Source organism: Alternaria incomplexa (assembly GCF_024043165.1).
Source record: "Alternaria incomplexa strain BMP 0042 chromosome Unknown scaffold_9, whole genome shotgun sequence".
NCBI lineage: Eukaryota > Fungi > Ascomycota > Dothideomycetes > Pleosporales > Pleosporaceae > Alternaria > Alternaria incomplexa.
In genome coordinates this window covers 1,004,773-1,018,627 of record NW_026249858.1, presented here as the reverse complement: position 1 = coordinate 1,018,627, position 13,855 = coordinate 1,004,773, and the positions used below count along the sequence as shown (strand labels likewise).

The window sequence follows — 13,855 nt, the reverse complement described above, 5'->3', positions numbered from 1 at the left end:
TGTTTTGAGATGGTCTCTGGGACAAAGAATGAAGCTCGGAATCGTTTCCTGCCTGAATACGACGAGTAGCTGCCACGCGACCGATCCTCGGGATCACGTTTACGCCGTCATGGGTCTCATGGAAAGCAAGGCTAAATCACTTATACCTGTCGATTATTCTCTGGGTCCTGAAGTGGTCTACAGGAATGTAGTCGCGGCAACCATCGCGATTCGCCAGGATCTTGAAATCTTGTTGTTCTCAAGAACCGACCTCCAAAACCCCGGTTTAGACTGGCGTACAACATCATGGATTAACATGGCGGCTTTCGAATCCTACCTGGACTCGTTCACGGGGCCTTCCCGGGTCGGATACATCGAAGCATTTACCTTATCATCGCAGTACATGAGACAGGATTCTAGTCCTTGGCGCACAACCATCAGCGTCGCCATATTGTCGCCTTTGGAGTTCCGCGATGCTCCCAATCATGAAGACATATCATGCTTCATCGAAAGACCTCAGGATGCACCGTTCGGTCTGTTACCGCGACTGCGTGTACGAGCACACTATATCGATAGTGTAAACACAAGGCATACAGACTATCAAAATTGGGGCCACTACGCGGAGGCATTCGAGGGGACCAAGGATATAAGGGTGTTACGTTGCTTCAAAAGAGATGCACTGCCCAAAGATGGCATCTTACCAACGGAACAAACAGACATTCACACCGAAGATCTACGCCGTTTCCTTATGATGGGCGGGAGCTATGGTACTTGGGAGACGTTTTCAAGCCACTATAGCGTAGGCTATAGACCTTATAACGTCCCCCTTGATGAGCACGACGAGATCTTCGCCATTGATGGCGTGAAAGAACTATTCATTTTGCGCAAAGTCGATGCCCAGCAATACCGGATTGTGAGTGTGTGCTATCTGTGGGCTGCTTGGGAACTGGACTGTTGGAATCCAGGCAGTAAGAAGGGACGATGGGGTCCCGATGTTGAGAGGCCAACTACCGAGCAGACGCGGATGATTGAGATATACTAGTCAGCCGAATGTATAGACCAATGAGTTCAGTATCGTCTACGCTGGCTATCATGTGTTTCGGACACAGGTGCCAGGCGGTATAGTCCAACGAGATTCTAGGATTGTCCCTTATCATTGCACGGTCTTTTCTCTCCAGTAAATTTGGTCATGCGAACATTCGATGATATGGCGCAACATAGCTTATCGGAAGGACAAAGAGGAAGAGGTAGTATGATGTCCAATGTCCTGTCGATTACTGGATCTGTACGGCCGAAAAAGCGTCGCCGCGTAGCCGGATACGGTCGAAGCGAAGACTCACCCCACTTGTCCCCGCTAGCGACGCCAGCAAGTCGACACCATCGATCATGAAAATCAGGCGTATGTGATGTATGCTTCCTGCCCGGGCAGATGCGATAGCTCGCAGGCTGCTGAGTTCGCGCGTATAGATGACGTATACATGATGCTCAACTTTACACTGCGCCCTCACACTGAAGATCACCTCTCCTTCCGAGATCAGCTTGTCGTTGACAAATTTCTGTCCCTATATTCTACCATTCAACTATGTCGCATCAAGAGAACACCAAAAATGTCTCTGACGACCACCGTGTTCACAGGACCGGCTCCTGGCTTCCGGCAGACCACCGCGTCCACAAGAAATGGTTAGCTGGCATCATCGAGCGCGTGGAAAACAACCCTCAAGAGCTGCACCCTGTTTTGCGAGAGTTCAAAGACATGATAGAAAACAACACACGCATCTATATGTTGATCAACTCCATGTTTGAAGAGATACCTACAAAGAAACCGTACAAGAACGATCCCGTGGGCCATAAGCAAGTCCGCGATTACCATCATATGCTGGAGCTGTTCAATCATATACTTTCAACGGCACCTGAGTGGAGTGATCACGAATACTCTGTTGGAATGGTGGGAACGCCATTCAATGCTATCCTCGACTGGCCGATGGTATGCATCCCTGATGAACCCCGCACAGAACACTCGCTGACCGTAGCACATAGGGCACGCCGTCTGGATTCGAATTTTTCTTAGATCCTGAGGTCAACAAGATGATCAAGAAGGTTTTAAACGCATGGGCAGAGTTTCTCGCGTCGCCGGCCTCAGCATACGTGCTTAGTGACAACAAGATCGGCTGGCTCAGCGATCACGGCACTCACGACCTCGCATTGACAGCCAATGTTGGTCAAACGTCTTACGCTTTCGAAGAGCTCTTCCACTGCGATCCGTCTAAGAAGCACCATGGGTACAAGTCCTGGGATGACTTCTTCACGCGCCACTTTCACGAAGACAAGCGGCCCGTCGCCAGTCCCGATGACGATAGCGTCATCGTTAACGCCTGTGAATCTAAGCCTTATAAGATAGGCCGCAACATTTCCAAGCGCGACCGCTTTTGGATGAAGGGCCAACCTTACTCGCTCATGGACATGCTCGCGATGGACCCACTGCACGAGCATTTCATTGGCGGCACTATCTACCAAGCCTTCCTTTCTGCGCTAAGCTACCACCGCTGGCACGCGCCTGTCAGTGGCAAGGTCGTGAAGTCATACGTCGTTGAAGGTACCTATTTCTCCGAGCCACTCTTCGAAGGTCTTGGTGACCCCTCAGCTGGGGGCGATATCGACGAAGGCGGCGAGAAGACAGGCCAAGGCTATCTTACCGCCACGGCTACACGCGCTATCATCTTCTTTGAAGCTGACAACAAGGACCTCGGCTTGGTATGCTTCATGGGCATCGGAATGACTGAGGTCTCGACGTGCGAGACCACTATCAAGGAAGGTCAGCACGTCAAGAAGGGCGATGAGATTGGCATGTTTCACTATGGTGGAAGTACGCACTGTGTGATCTTCGGAAAGGGTGTGGAGTTGGAAGGGTTTCCGGATACGCAGAATACTGTGCACAATGTGCCGGTGAGATCGAGACTCGCGACTGTGAAAAAGGCTAGTTGAGGGGATTGGCGACTATAAGTAATGAGGGTCATCCTGTGCAACCCTGAGAAGATCGTCGCAACAAGCAGCGACAGGGGAAATCCGGCGCCTCTCTAGTCTTCATCTCGCATCTCCTCCCTCAATTCAACACCGATTCTTCATCAAATATGCGACTAGATAACATCGTTTCATTGCGAAAAGACCAGAAATATCGCGATAGCGGTACTCAGTGCAGGCCTCCAGGCCTTGAGTCCTAGCGGAAGTGAAGCCTACGCGCAGATTGACATCTGGACATGGCCATACAGTCAGCCGCACACGTCCTCACAAATGATCTTAGCAACGACTTGGCACCTGAGCACCTCAAAAATACCGAGTCTGCTGGGAACCAAATTCCCTGACACTGATAGATTGCTTCTTCAACAGTAGCGTTGCATATGTGATATCTGCAACATGAACCACACACAGCTCTTCTTTCCCTTACATGTACACAGCAATGAATGATAATTCGATCCAATGATACCGCGGTTGCTGCTTCTCAGAAGTACCTTTCATATACCCGTAGTTCGGTGCAATCATACGGGCTGTTCAAGTTCCACAAAATGCTTTCGGCAATAAGCTTTTGAATCTCCAGGGAACTGGACACGTTTTCTCGCCGGGGGATAGCTTCGTATCCAATCGATGAACGTCCAAGTCGAACAGTCCTTCGATCCGACAGGTACTGGTGACATATTATTGCTCTCTAAGTCCAAACGAACCGGGAGGGTTTGATTGGCGAAATCTTCCATCATTGATGGGAGCTGAACAGGAAGGCGCCAAACAAAAGAAAACATATTTGTTAAGACTTCCCGGTCCGCAATATTGTGCTCCTCGATCTCTGCCATGGCAGCGGGTAGGCTTGCTCTCAACGTAGCAGCATTGATAATGCTATTCCATATGTGAGCAGCTTTGTCAGACTGAGCTTCAATTTCGACAACGAAGGATGCTGATGGCATGCCCTGGGATAGTAAGGCTGCAAGACGGATCAGCCATTCGAGTACAACGCGCATGTGATCGTGTAAACGGCACCATGTGACAGATTTTGGCGGGCGTGTGACTGCTTCCGCCTTAGCCCAGCAAGAAGGGACAATATTGGTGTAGAATCCTGCGTGCATACGGATGTGTAGCTTGAAATTTTCCAAGCAGAAAGGAATGAGGCCCTCGGCGTAGGCTTCTGGGTTACTGATGCTTCTTGCTTCTTCTTGGAGATTGATGGAACGGATGTTCTTGTGGATATCAGTCGGGAGCCTGCTGAGTGCATCGATACAGATCGCTGTCGCTGAAAAATAGAGCGTGACGTTTTCATATTCTCCAGTCCAGTCCCATTGGCCTGGCGTAACCGGCGCTAACAACTGCTCAAGGACTTGTAGTTGTCGGATAGTAGGGATATGCCACGGGATCGGGCGCCAGTTTAGAACTTGTCGGTGTGTTCCTTCCAGAAGCGGGCAAAGCCCTTGGTAGTGCTTCGATACGGTACACGCTTTGCCTGCGAGTGTATCAAAACTTGGAAGCGAAACAATCTGATCCAGAGTGTATTGCACAGCGTCGCAAAACGACGTCGTGAATACATCTTGGACCATTGCATCGGGTTGACTCATATGATAGAAGTCTCGGCCGCTTTGTATAGCTCGGAAGGCAGACTTGTAAACACTGCTCAGGCACGGAAATGCTTGCACGACATTAGCGAGAATATCATCCGTTACAAGTTCTGCAGCGTAATGCAGCATGACTAGCTTCGTCCATCGAGCTGAATGCAAGAGGTTTTCGAATCGTGATGCTCTGGAGCGCAGCCCGCGGAAGTCATCATCTACTGGTTGGTCGCAGCTTGACGTGAACGTAATAGTGTTGAAGCGAAGGGGAAGACCTCGCATCTCCTCCGCGATTGCTTTGCATGTGTAACCCAGCTCCAAACCTCTTCCGTTTACGAAGCGCAGGCGGCGCGACGGGAAGTCGCAGAGAAGTCCGTCGTCTTCATGCGAATAATAGGCGTAAATCTCGTCGCGGAGTTCCCTTGGTATTCGAAATAGTGGCGACGTACGTTGTTCGATCATGTTGTTGAGAATGACTAGGATCGGTAAGCCGGTTGTTTTGTAGATTTGGGTGAAGCGACTCTAGGTGCTGAGGGACGCGGGGCTTCAAATAGAACTTGCGCGTAGGCGCTACAACAGGCAGCCTTCGTCATGTGACTTCCCATTGAGCCATTGGAACCATGTTCTCAAGCGGCCACACAGGCAAGGTTCTTATTACCGGCAACGTACCATGGTACTGGAGATTAGCGAATTTCATGAGCAATCAATGCATGGCAATGATTGCACAGAGGTGAGGTAACACGCATGTATGAAGATACGTGGAGGATGTAAATATGGAGTACTGAAACTGCTCAACTTAGTCACTAGCTACTCTGATACGCGCAATTATTGACCCTCTATTCACCATAAGGATGTTATGATCCGTGATTCTTGAAACTTCAAGAACGCTCCTCGAAATACTTTCGACGGTATGCTTCTGCATCGCCAGGAAACATGACTTCATCCTGGGTCGGTGTGTAAACCCGAAACCAGTCCCCAAATGTCCACGTATCATATGGCTGTACATACGTCCATTGCTTATAGCGCTCGCTGTCAGGAATCTCGAGCCGAATCATGGACTCGTCGTTGATGATGTCTTCCACTATAGACGAGAGCTCTACAGGCAGTTGCCATATGAACGCGTACATGAGGAACAAACCAGCTTCTTGAGATGCGCTGCTAGATAGAAGCTCTTTTGGGCAGTGAAGTCTTGTGGATGCAGCTTTGGAGAAGTACTGCCATATATAGGTAGCTTGCTCGGAACGAGCGTCAAGAACCACGGTGAAAGACTTTTTCGGCATCCCGAGTTTGGTCTACGCAGTCGTGCGCATCAACAAATCCAACAAAATGCGAATATAAGCGTACACGTGAATCCGTAACTCTGTATCGAGATCGTCCAAACGTCGACTATGGAGGGACCAAAACGATGGGGCAAGCAGAGTAGAGAAGCTTGCTTGCATCTCGAATCGCAGCTTGCAGTTCTCCGTACAGTATTTGATAAGGCCTTCAGCATGGACCTCGGGGTTACCGACACTTTTGCAATCCTCTTGGAGTATGATGGAGCGCAGCTCTTTGCGAGTGCTAGGTGTGAGCTTGCTAAGCCTAGCGATACATACAGCGGCTGCCGAGAAGTAGAAATTGATCCTTGGATGACGTTTCACGCAATCCGCTCTTGGACATTGCGCAACAGTTAACAATTCTTCCATAGGAGAAAGGTCGTCATGAGAGGGGATTAGTCATAGGTCAGGCCGCCAGTCGAGGACCTGTTGATGCGATCCCGGGATGAACGATGACTCGCCACACGGGTAGTCTTGCGGCAGTTCGCAGGCCTTGGAGATGAGTTCTTGAAATTTGGGGTGAGGCGAAGTAAGGTCCAGAGCGTACTGTACTGCGTCGCAGAAGGATGTAGTGAAGATATCTCGTGGTATATGAGCAGACCATGTTATATGAACAAGACCGAAGCCTGGTCGGTTTGCGTGGAAAAAAGACCGGAAAGCGTCGCGCACGGCTGGATATGCTTCTATGACCTTTTCGATGACGTCTTCAGTCACGCACTCGGCGGCGCAATTGAGCATGATCAGCTTTGTCAATCGAGCTGAGTACAATAGATACTCAAACCTGCCTGCTATTGAACGCCGCTCACAAATTCTATCCTCATCGGTCTCCGAGCAACAAGGAACGAATGTGATGGTATTCACACGTAGATGGGTGCCCTTCATCTCGTTAGCTACCATCTTGCAAGTAAGCGGCAGGCTGAGCTCTGCGCCACTGGCGTGATTCAGTGTTCTCGAAGGGTAGTCGTATGCCAGACCCTCTTCATCGTAGGCGTAATAGTCGTAGATCTCATCGCGCAGCTCGCGAGGCAGGCGGAGGAGAGGACTTTGCTGCTGACCGACCGGTTCCTGGATCCTTGGGGCGGGTGATGTAGTCGTCATGGCGTTAGTCTGAAGAAAATTAAGATGAACTTGGGAGCTTCGTAAGATCTCATGGAGACGAGGAAAGGGGAATATGGCAGACTTTTATGTTGCCAAACCTGGAGGCAGCAGTACATCACCTGACGAAGCTAACTGACCCTCGACCAAGAAATGCGACCATCTCGTACGACAGTTTGGTTCTTTCCACAGAAACACTTTATCATCTATTCCAGACCCACTGTATGGGTAATGATCGTCGAACCCGCAGCTAGGTGGGTGGTACGCGGACAATTGGTGACTGGGTAGGAGAGGCCGGGGATGCGCCATCTCCTGAACACAGGGGTACGAACGCGCAATATGGATATGAACGTCAGATTGTTAGGATTGGAGATCACGAAACCACAGAGCCGGGACTGACTGAACGTGTAGTAATCATGAGGTTATGAAGTTAAGAAACCATCTCCCATCGCAGCGCGACTTCCTCAACCCACTAGCGTCTTGGCATATATTTTCCGCCGCAACACTATCACCGTCATCACCAAACCTATCGCCATAGCCGCACGCCCACCACCCACCGCCATCGCACACCTTCCCCGCCGTACGTGGCCCGAACTCACCCCCAAACCCACACAATGCTGTCGCGCGCCCTCACCCTGCCCATCCGGCGGCCGTCCACCTTCCAAACCCTGCGCACCACGCTCCGCACACGCACCCAGCACATCCACACACCAACATGTTCCTGCGTACGCCCCAGCCTCTCTACCTTCCGCTCTACACCCAGCACGGGCATCCGCGACCTCGTTTCCAGTTTCAACGGCCTCAGCATGGGAAGAAGGATACAAACGCGCGGCATGAAAGTGCGGAGTTCAGTCAAGAAGCTGTGTGATGGATGCAAGAGTGTGAGGAGGAAGAAGGGACGATATGTTTATATTATTTGCTCGAAGAATCCGAAGCATAAGCAGAGGTGAGTTTGGGTGGTGGGTGTGGGCATGGGTTTATTGGGTGCTAATACTGTGCAGGCAAGGATAGAGAGCTTTCGGACACACTGGGTCACGAGAGAGCATCTTTGGGGGTGATTGCTGGGTTTGTGGAGAATGATGTGAGAAAGAGGAGGAGCTGTATCATATGTATGCATAACAAGGCATCACAGGCGTTTACACGGCACTATGAGAATGGGATAGGACACTCAGCTACTGCAACAAATATCATTCGACTGCACTTGCAGGACAACCTTAGACACATATCAATCGTGTATATCATTACATCGTAACCCCCTCTCTAAAACCACCCAACTCCCGCTCATCCCATACTCCCCCCACTCCTATCCCCCGAAATAATCCCCGCCATCTTCAACAACTCCCTATCCATCTCCGCATCGCCCGTCCCCAAATTAACCCTCCTCCTCGCCTCGGCCTCCCTCTCCTGCCACGCCCACTCTTTCCTCTGCTGTTCCGCAACCTCATCTCCACCACACCCCCACACCTCCAAACACTCAATCTCAAAGCGATCCTGCCAATCCCTCTTCTTCCTGTCGGGCAACTTGCTCGGAAGGAACGAGCCCCCGCCTTCAGACAAATGCGTGAACACCGCGAATTCGAGCGCGTCATCGAGGTGCAGAGAGACGGGGCCGGGGCGGAAGGGCGAGTGCGAGAATTGTGTTGAGGAGGCTGTTTGTGTTGGGATGGGCGTCCCGAGGCCGACGCCCGCGGGGTGGGTGGGCGATTTGGAGAAGTAGGTGTAGTCTTTGCTGAAAGTGGAGGCGGGGAAGATGTCGTGGGTGGGGGAGAGTTGGAAGAGCTGGGTGGAGGAGTCGCCGAAACAGGTTTTGCCTGTGTGTTTCCATTGTGAGGATATGTAGGCGCCGTAGATGAGGGTTTGGTTGGGCGCGCTGGAGGTTATGCTGGAGGGATGGCGTTTGGGTGGGAGCATGTCTTGTAATGCGCGTTCGCGTGTGCTGGAGGGTGTTGCAGGGAGGAGACGACCTTTTACGAGGAGGATGGTGGGTGCCCGCCAGTTGAAGACTTGCTTTTCGAAGGAGCCCATGCTGAAGCCGTGGGTATTGCCGCTGTATAGTGGACGTAGTCTGCGGAAGAGATTGCTGCCCTTGATGAAGAACGAGAGTTGGCTGAGTGTAGTCAAGTTCAAAATTTCCCCAGGTTCCCGTAGAACCGGCTCCAGTTCTGCCTTCGGCGGAGGTATCACAGGCTTGCTCTCTTGGGTGGGTGAGCCAGGACCTGCCTTCTTTTTGGACAGGTCGAAGTCCTTCGCGAAGAGGAAATGCTCGAATAGTGGGTTGAGGCCGTTGAACAAGTAGGGCATCGTTGTTGAGACGACAGTGTTGAACGTGCGATATGTGACACCGGGGTGGCTCTCGACGTTGAAAGACGACAGTATGACATGTGCCGCCTGCCGTAATTCCTCGACCCTCTTCTCTGAGAGATCTGGTGCCAGTGACGAGAGACTTTGCTGCGCATCGATCGGCGCAATGAGCAGCAGCAGCTCCACCAGCTTGAGGAAGTTGTCCGTCGGTATGATCGAATGATGAACATTCGTCTGTTCCCCATGCTTGAACGCATCGATCGCATCCATAGAGTCTAATGCAGCCAGCACCAACTCATCATCATCCTCGTCTTCTCCTTCTTCTCCCTCATCCGGCGCATCAATTGCCCACCCCATATTACTGCTCCCGCCCTCCACCTTCTTAGCTTTATCTTCCACTTCCTTCTCCTTATCCTCCAAACTCGACCGTATCCCCTTATCATAAATCGCCAAACTCCTATAAACCTCCCTCAACCAAATCTCCTTTCCCCTCTTCTTAAGCACAGCGCCATACCTCTCCGTGAGTATAGTAACAACCTTGAGCAACGCGTCCTGCGTAAGTATAGCCGGGGCCTGACTCGGAAGCGGGAATGCGCCAAGGTAGCTAGCCATCTGGAAAACAACAGAGCCCACGCCGAGCGCATCGGGCAGTTCGAGGAAACGACATAGTGTGCTTTCGCTCCAGTATTGTACGCCGGATTCGGTGTCGGCGAGGGAGCGGAAGACGGAGTTGAAGCAGTAGAGTTCGAGCGGGGAGAAGCTTTTTGACGCGAAGCGTTGGGCGATGGTTTGGGAGAGTTGCTCTGGGGTTTCGTTAGTTGGGGTGTCTAGGCGGCGACTGCGTAGCGGCGGGTATGATTGAGAGGTAGTGGACTGCGTGTACTTACCCAGCGTCAGTTGCGGGGTATCGTGGGATGCTCCTTGACCCATGATCGCGGTAGCTGGGCGGTTTCGGCGCGGGGTGGCATGAGCGGGGAAGTTCCTAGGTCGTCGCGTCGCGATGCTGTGGCTCGATGGGCGATGACGAAATGTGATTTATCTCCGATAACACCGAAATTCTGGGGCTTCGACGCGTACATTGTCTATTCTCTTTCACATCAAGGTGCATCTACCGCGTATTGTTTCGTCGCGTCCGCATCCTCAGAACGAACCTTCGATGGCATTACTGCTTACTTCTACAAACTTCGAAGGATGTTGTCGCTGATATACTGCCTCTTTCCATGCATTATGCTACGCGATGGAGCAACGCGTCAAGCAAAGATCTTTCGCTGAAACCATCACACCAGTCAAGAGAAAGAAAAGACATCCACCTATAGAAGACGATGGAAGCAAATAATCCAGACACCTACATTGCGTCAGGGTTTTGCTAACTTCCATTCTGATACTGATGGAGTCTACAGAGCACCTGTGCATCCCCTACCCCGTCCGCGTCCACCCCGATCACCCCGATCACCGCGACCGTTTCCTCTGCCACGACCGCGTCCACCCCCGCGAACCCAAGTCGGCGCATCTCCCATGGTGAAGTTATCACTTGGAGGAGGTCCACCTCGACCGCGGCCGATATTGTAGAACCCAATGGGCGGAAGAGGACCGGCGGGAGGTGGAGGAGGGAATGCAGGAGCGGAACCATCCAAACCACTGCCACGACCCCCGCGGCCAAAGCCCCCACGACCGGAGCCTTGGACGCTGTGAGAAGCTCCGCCTCGTCCGCGTATAAAGTTCATGGTGTTGCTGTTGTAAGGCGGGTGACCTGTACTGGAACTGCTCTGCCCACCACGAGTACTAGGTTCATCGCTACCGCCGCGACCACGTGTGGAAGACCTAAGTTCATAGCGAGGCGCTTCAGCGGAACCCTCCACGGCAGGTCCGTTTGTATCGGAAGCTGTATGGCCCCTACCGAATCCTCCACGATGCTGGCCACGACCGCGGAAGAAGCTTGCAGCAACCTCCGGACTTGCGTTGTCCATGAATTTACTGAAATCATCCAAATGTTTGAACATGGATTGAGTGTCTGTCTGGGCTGGCGAGGATTTTGCCACTGAAGCCCACGTTGGTGCTTCTGACGAACTTGCCATAGAAGACCCCGTCGGTGCTTCCGATGAGCTCGTTGTGGGACCCCCCGGTTCAGGTGGGTAAGGCGAAAGCCCAGGCCCGAAATGACTTGCCGGTACCATTCTGCGTTTTGGGGCTTTCGGGGTAGGAGGAGTGACGTATTCGACTATGAATGTAGCGCCGTACTTCCTCAATGCGGTCTGTAGATGTGGTAGCATGGCGCCCAAATCGCTTGCTTCTGGAACCCGGTAACGAGCAGCCATGGTTTCCGCAAAAGCCTCGTCATAGGCGTACATTTCCTCTTCGATTGTTCGCTCAAAAGCCGATTTGTTAGTTTCAGGCACCCTCTCTTTGACCCACTCTTCCACTGTACGGAGAATGGTATTGCCTTGCTGTTTGAAGTGAAAATCGACAACGTCTTTCCAAAGTGGTGGCGGCTCATCGAGCCAAGCTATAATGGCAGTGCGTACGGTATGGTCACGGATCTTTCTGTTGTACATCGCTGAAGGCCCGCTGGGGCTGCGAGTATAGCCCGCTTCCCTTCCTGGTTCGTTGTACCATGGCTCCTCGCACAGTATCATTGCTTGTATGGAGATCAACACTTGTAGCAATGTCGACTCCCCAGGATTCCATGGCTCTCCAGACCATGTACCAAGTAAAGATAAGCAAACTTTACCGTCTGCGTAAAGATTTGGGTTGATGTTTAGACGACCGCCCGCTGTTCCCTTAAAGTTGACCTGCGGAGGGAGGTTCGGAAACATCTGGCCGCAGAAGATGTCGAACTCGAAGAGGCCATTTTCATACGGTGTATCAGCAGGTCCGACAATGACGCACTTGAGGATATCGGGCCTATCCTCGCAATAGCGTACGAAGATGCCCGGTGGCAGGCCCGTTTGCAGCGTCGTAATCTCTGTGATCAACCGCTTGAACCTTCCCGGCTGGGAGTCGATGAAGCCATTCGCTGTGTTCCAATAGTAATGAGTTTCTGACATCAGCGTGGAGTCTACATCCTTCAAACCGAGGCCATCAGGTACCACGACGGTCGCCTTGCCGCCTACGCTATCGGTCGCTGTGATCATATGCGTTTGAATGAAATCGGTAAAGATAGAAATGCGGTCGCATACCTGAAGCATCGTCAGGTCCTCGTCACCGTCGAAATCTTTTATGTTCGTATTGGCGCTCCGTAGCATCATTGAGCTCTGAGTAGTGAGGTTTCGTAGACATTCGGCTAGAGTGGTCACCTTCTCCTTTGCGTCGGGTACCCCGTCATTGAAAGAGAGTGTGAGCAAGTCTATTGTCTCAGGTCGCGCATATCGAGGGCCAAAGAGCGCTGCATTCGTACTGGAATGCGAACCCACCATAGTCAGGAAGAGGAACAGCGCCCGATAGAGGTATTTGCGGTTGGTTACGTCGGCCAACGAGTCGTTGCGTAGGAGCTCTGCGCAGTATGGGAGGATCTTGCTGTTGTTGAGCATTTCCAAGATAGCACCGGGAGGATCGAAATCGAAGCAGGTCTCCCGCTCGAGAGAAGGAAGCAGATCGGTCAAGAAATCCAGGACTGTGATGCTGAAGTAGTCTTCTTTTTTCAGTGCAATCCGCGCCTTTGACATGAAGTCGTCTTTTCTGTCCACCACATGTTTCGGTTTGGGTTTGGGTTTGGTGGGGTTGGGCTTCATCGAGTTCATAATGTGTTCAAAGCCTTTCGGGGTTGGTGCTTTCCCATACATGTCTTTCAGTGCTTCAGCATTAAAAGGCTCACCGTGGGTATCATATTCGATTTCGCTATCGTCTTCAGAGGTATCGTCGACGTACATATCGTAATTATGTCCACTGGAGCTCGAGGTATGCCCGCCGTAGCCCTTGCCACTAGGCATGGAGTCTCTCGAAAATCTGTGACCGCCCAAGGGACCTGTGTTTAACCCTCCGCCGCGGGTAGGCTTCTGGATCTTCATCGCCTTTGATTGCGACTCCGGCTTGACTTGCTTGGATACGTTCCCGAGATTTCTGGACTCCCAGATGCGCCGATCGAATCCACACAGGAGTGCCCATATCAGGAATACCCGCCCGCCCACACAACACCATGACACGTTCTGTGAGGCAAACCCGACCTTGGATGACTTTGTGAAGGCGACTGGCTCGCATGCGATGCATGAGCGCGTGTTGCAGTTACTGCATCTGAGATTGCAGGATAACTGATCCACCGTACCGTCCGCCCAGCCTTGAAACAGGTTCCGAATATCCAGTTCCGATGAAAAGAACAGGTCGTTGCATACGCGGCATCTGCGTGTCCTGAGGTGATTTGTGAGTTCCGCGAAGGTGTCTAGGGTAACATAGTTCGACCGCGTCTCGGGCTGGTAGTCTGCGATCCTTGTATCGTCCTTGTCTGCTTCTTCTATAGGGTTGGCAGGGCTCGTTGTATGCATGGCGGATCCGTCATCGGAGTCGTCCCTGTCTGCGTCGATTGGGTCTCCTTCCGACATCGTGCCAAACTCTCACAATAAGCAAAGAGCCTGGAGGTATTCTGTA

The 13,855-nt window shown here is 51.9% G+C and overlaps 2 protein-coding genes across 2 annotated transcripts; one reads left to right on the top strand and one right to left on the bottom strand.

Annotated features, from left to right (window-relative positions):
* Nucleotides 1-1,561: 1,561 nt before the first annotated feature.
* On the top strand, nucleotides 1,562-2,961 carry J4E90_006689 (uncharacterized protein; the record flags this gene model as incomplete). The annotated part of the gene is made up of 2 exons (XM_051436234.1): nucleotides 1,562-1,963; nucleotides 2,017-2,961. The coding sequence occupies 2 exons, from the start codon at nucleotides 1,562-1,564 to the stop codon at nucleotides 2,959-2,961; spliced, it is 1,347 nt and encodes a 448-aa protein (XP_051290028.1).
* Nucleotides 2,962-8,257: 5,296 nt separating this feature from the next.
* Nucleotides 8,258-13,809, bottom strand: J4E90_006688 (uncharacterized protein; the record flags this gene model as incomplete). The annotated part of the gene is made up of 2 exons (XM_051436233.1): nucleotides 8,258-10,080; nucleotides 10,698-13,809. The coding sequence occupies 2 exons, from the start codon at nucleotides 13,807-13,809 to the stop codon at nucleotides 8,258-8,260; spliced, it is 4,935 nt and encodes a 1,644-aa protein (XP_051290027.1).
* Between the last annotated feature and the right edge of the window lie 46 nt (nucleotides 13,810-13,855).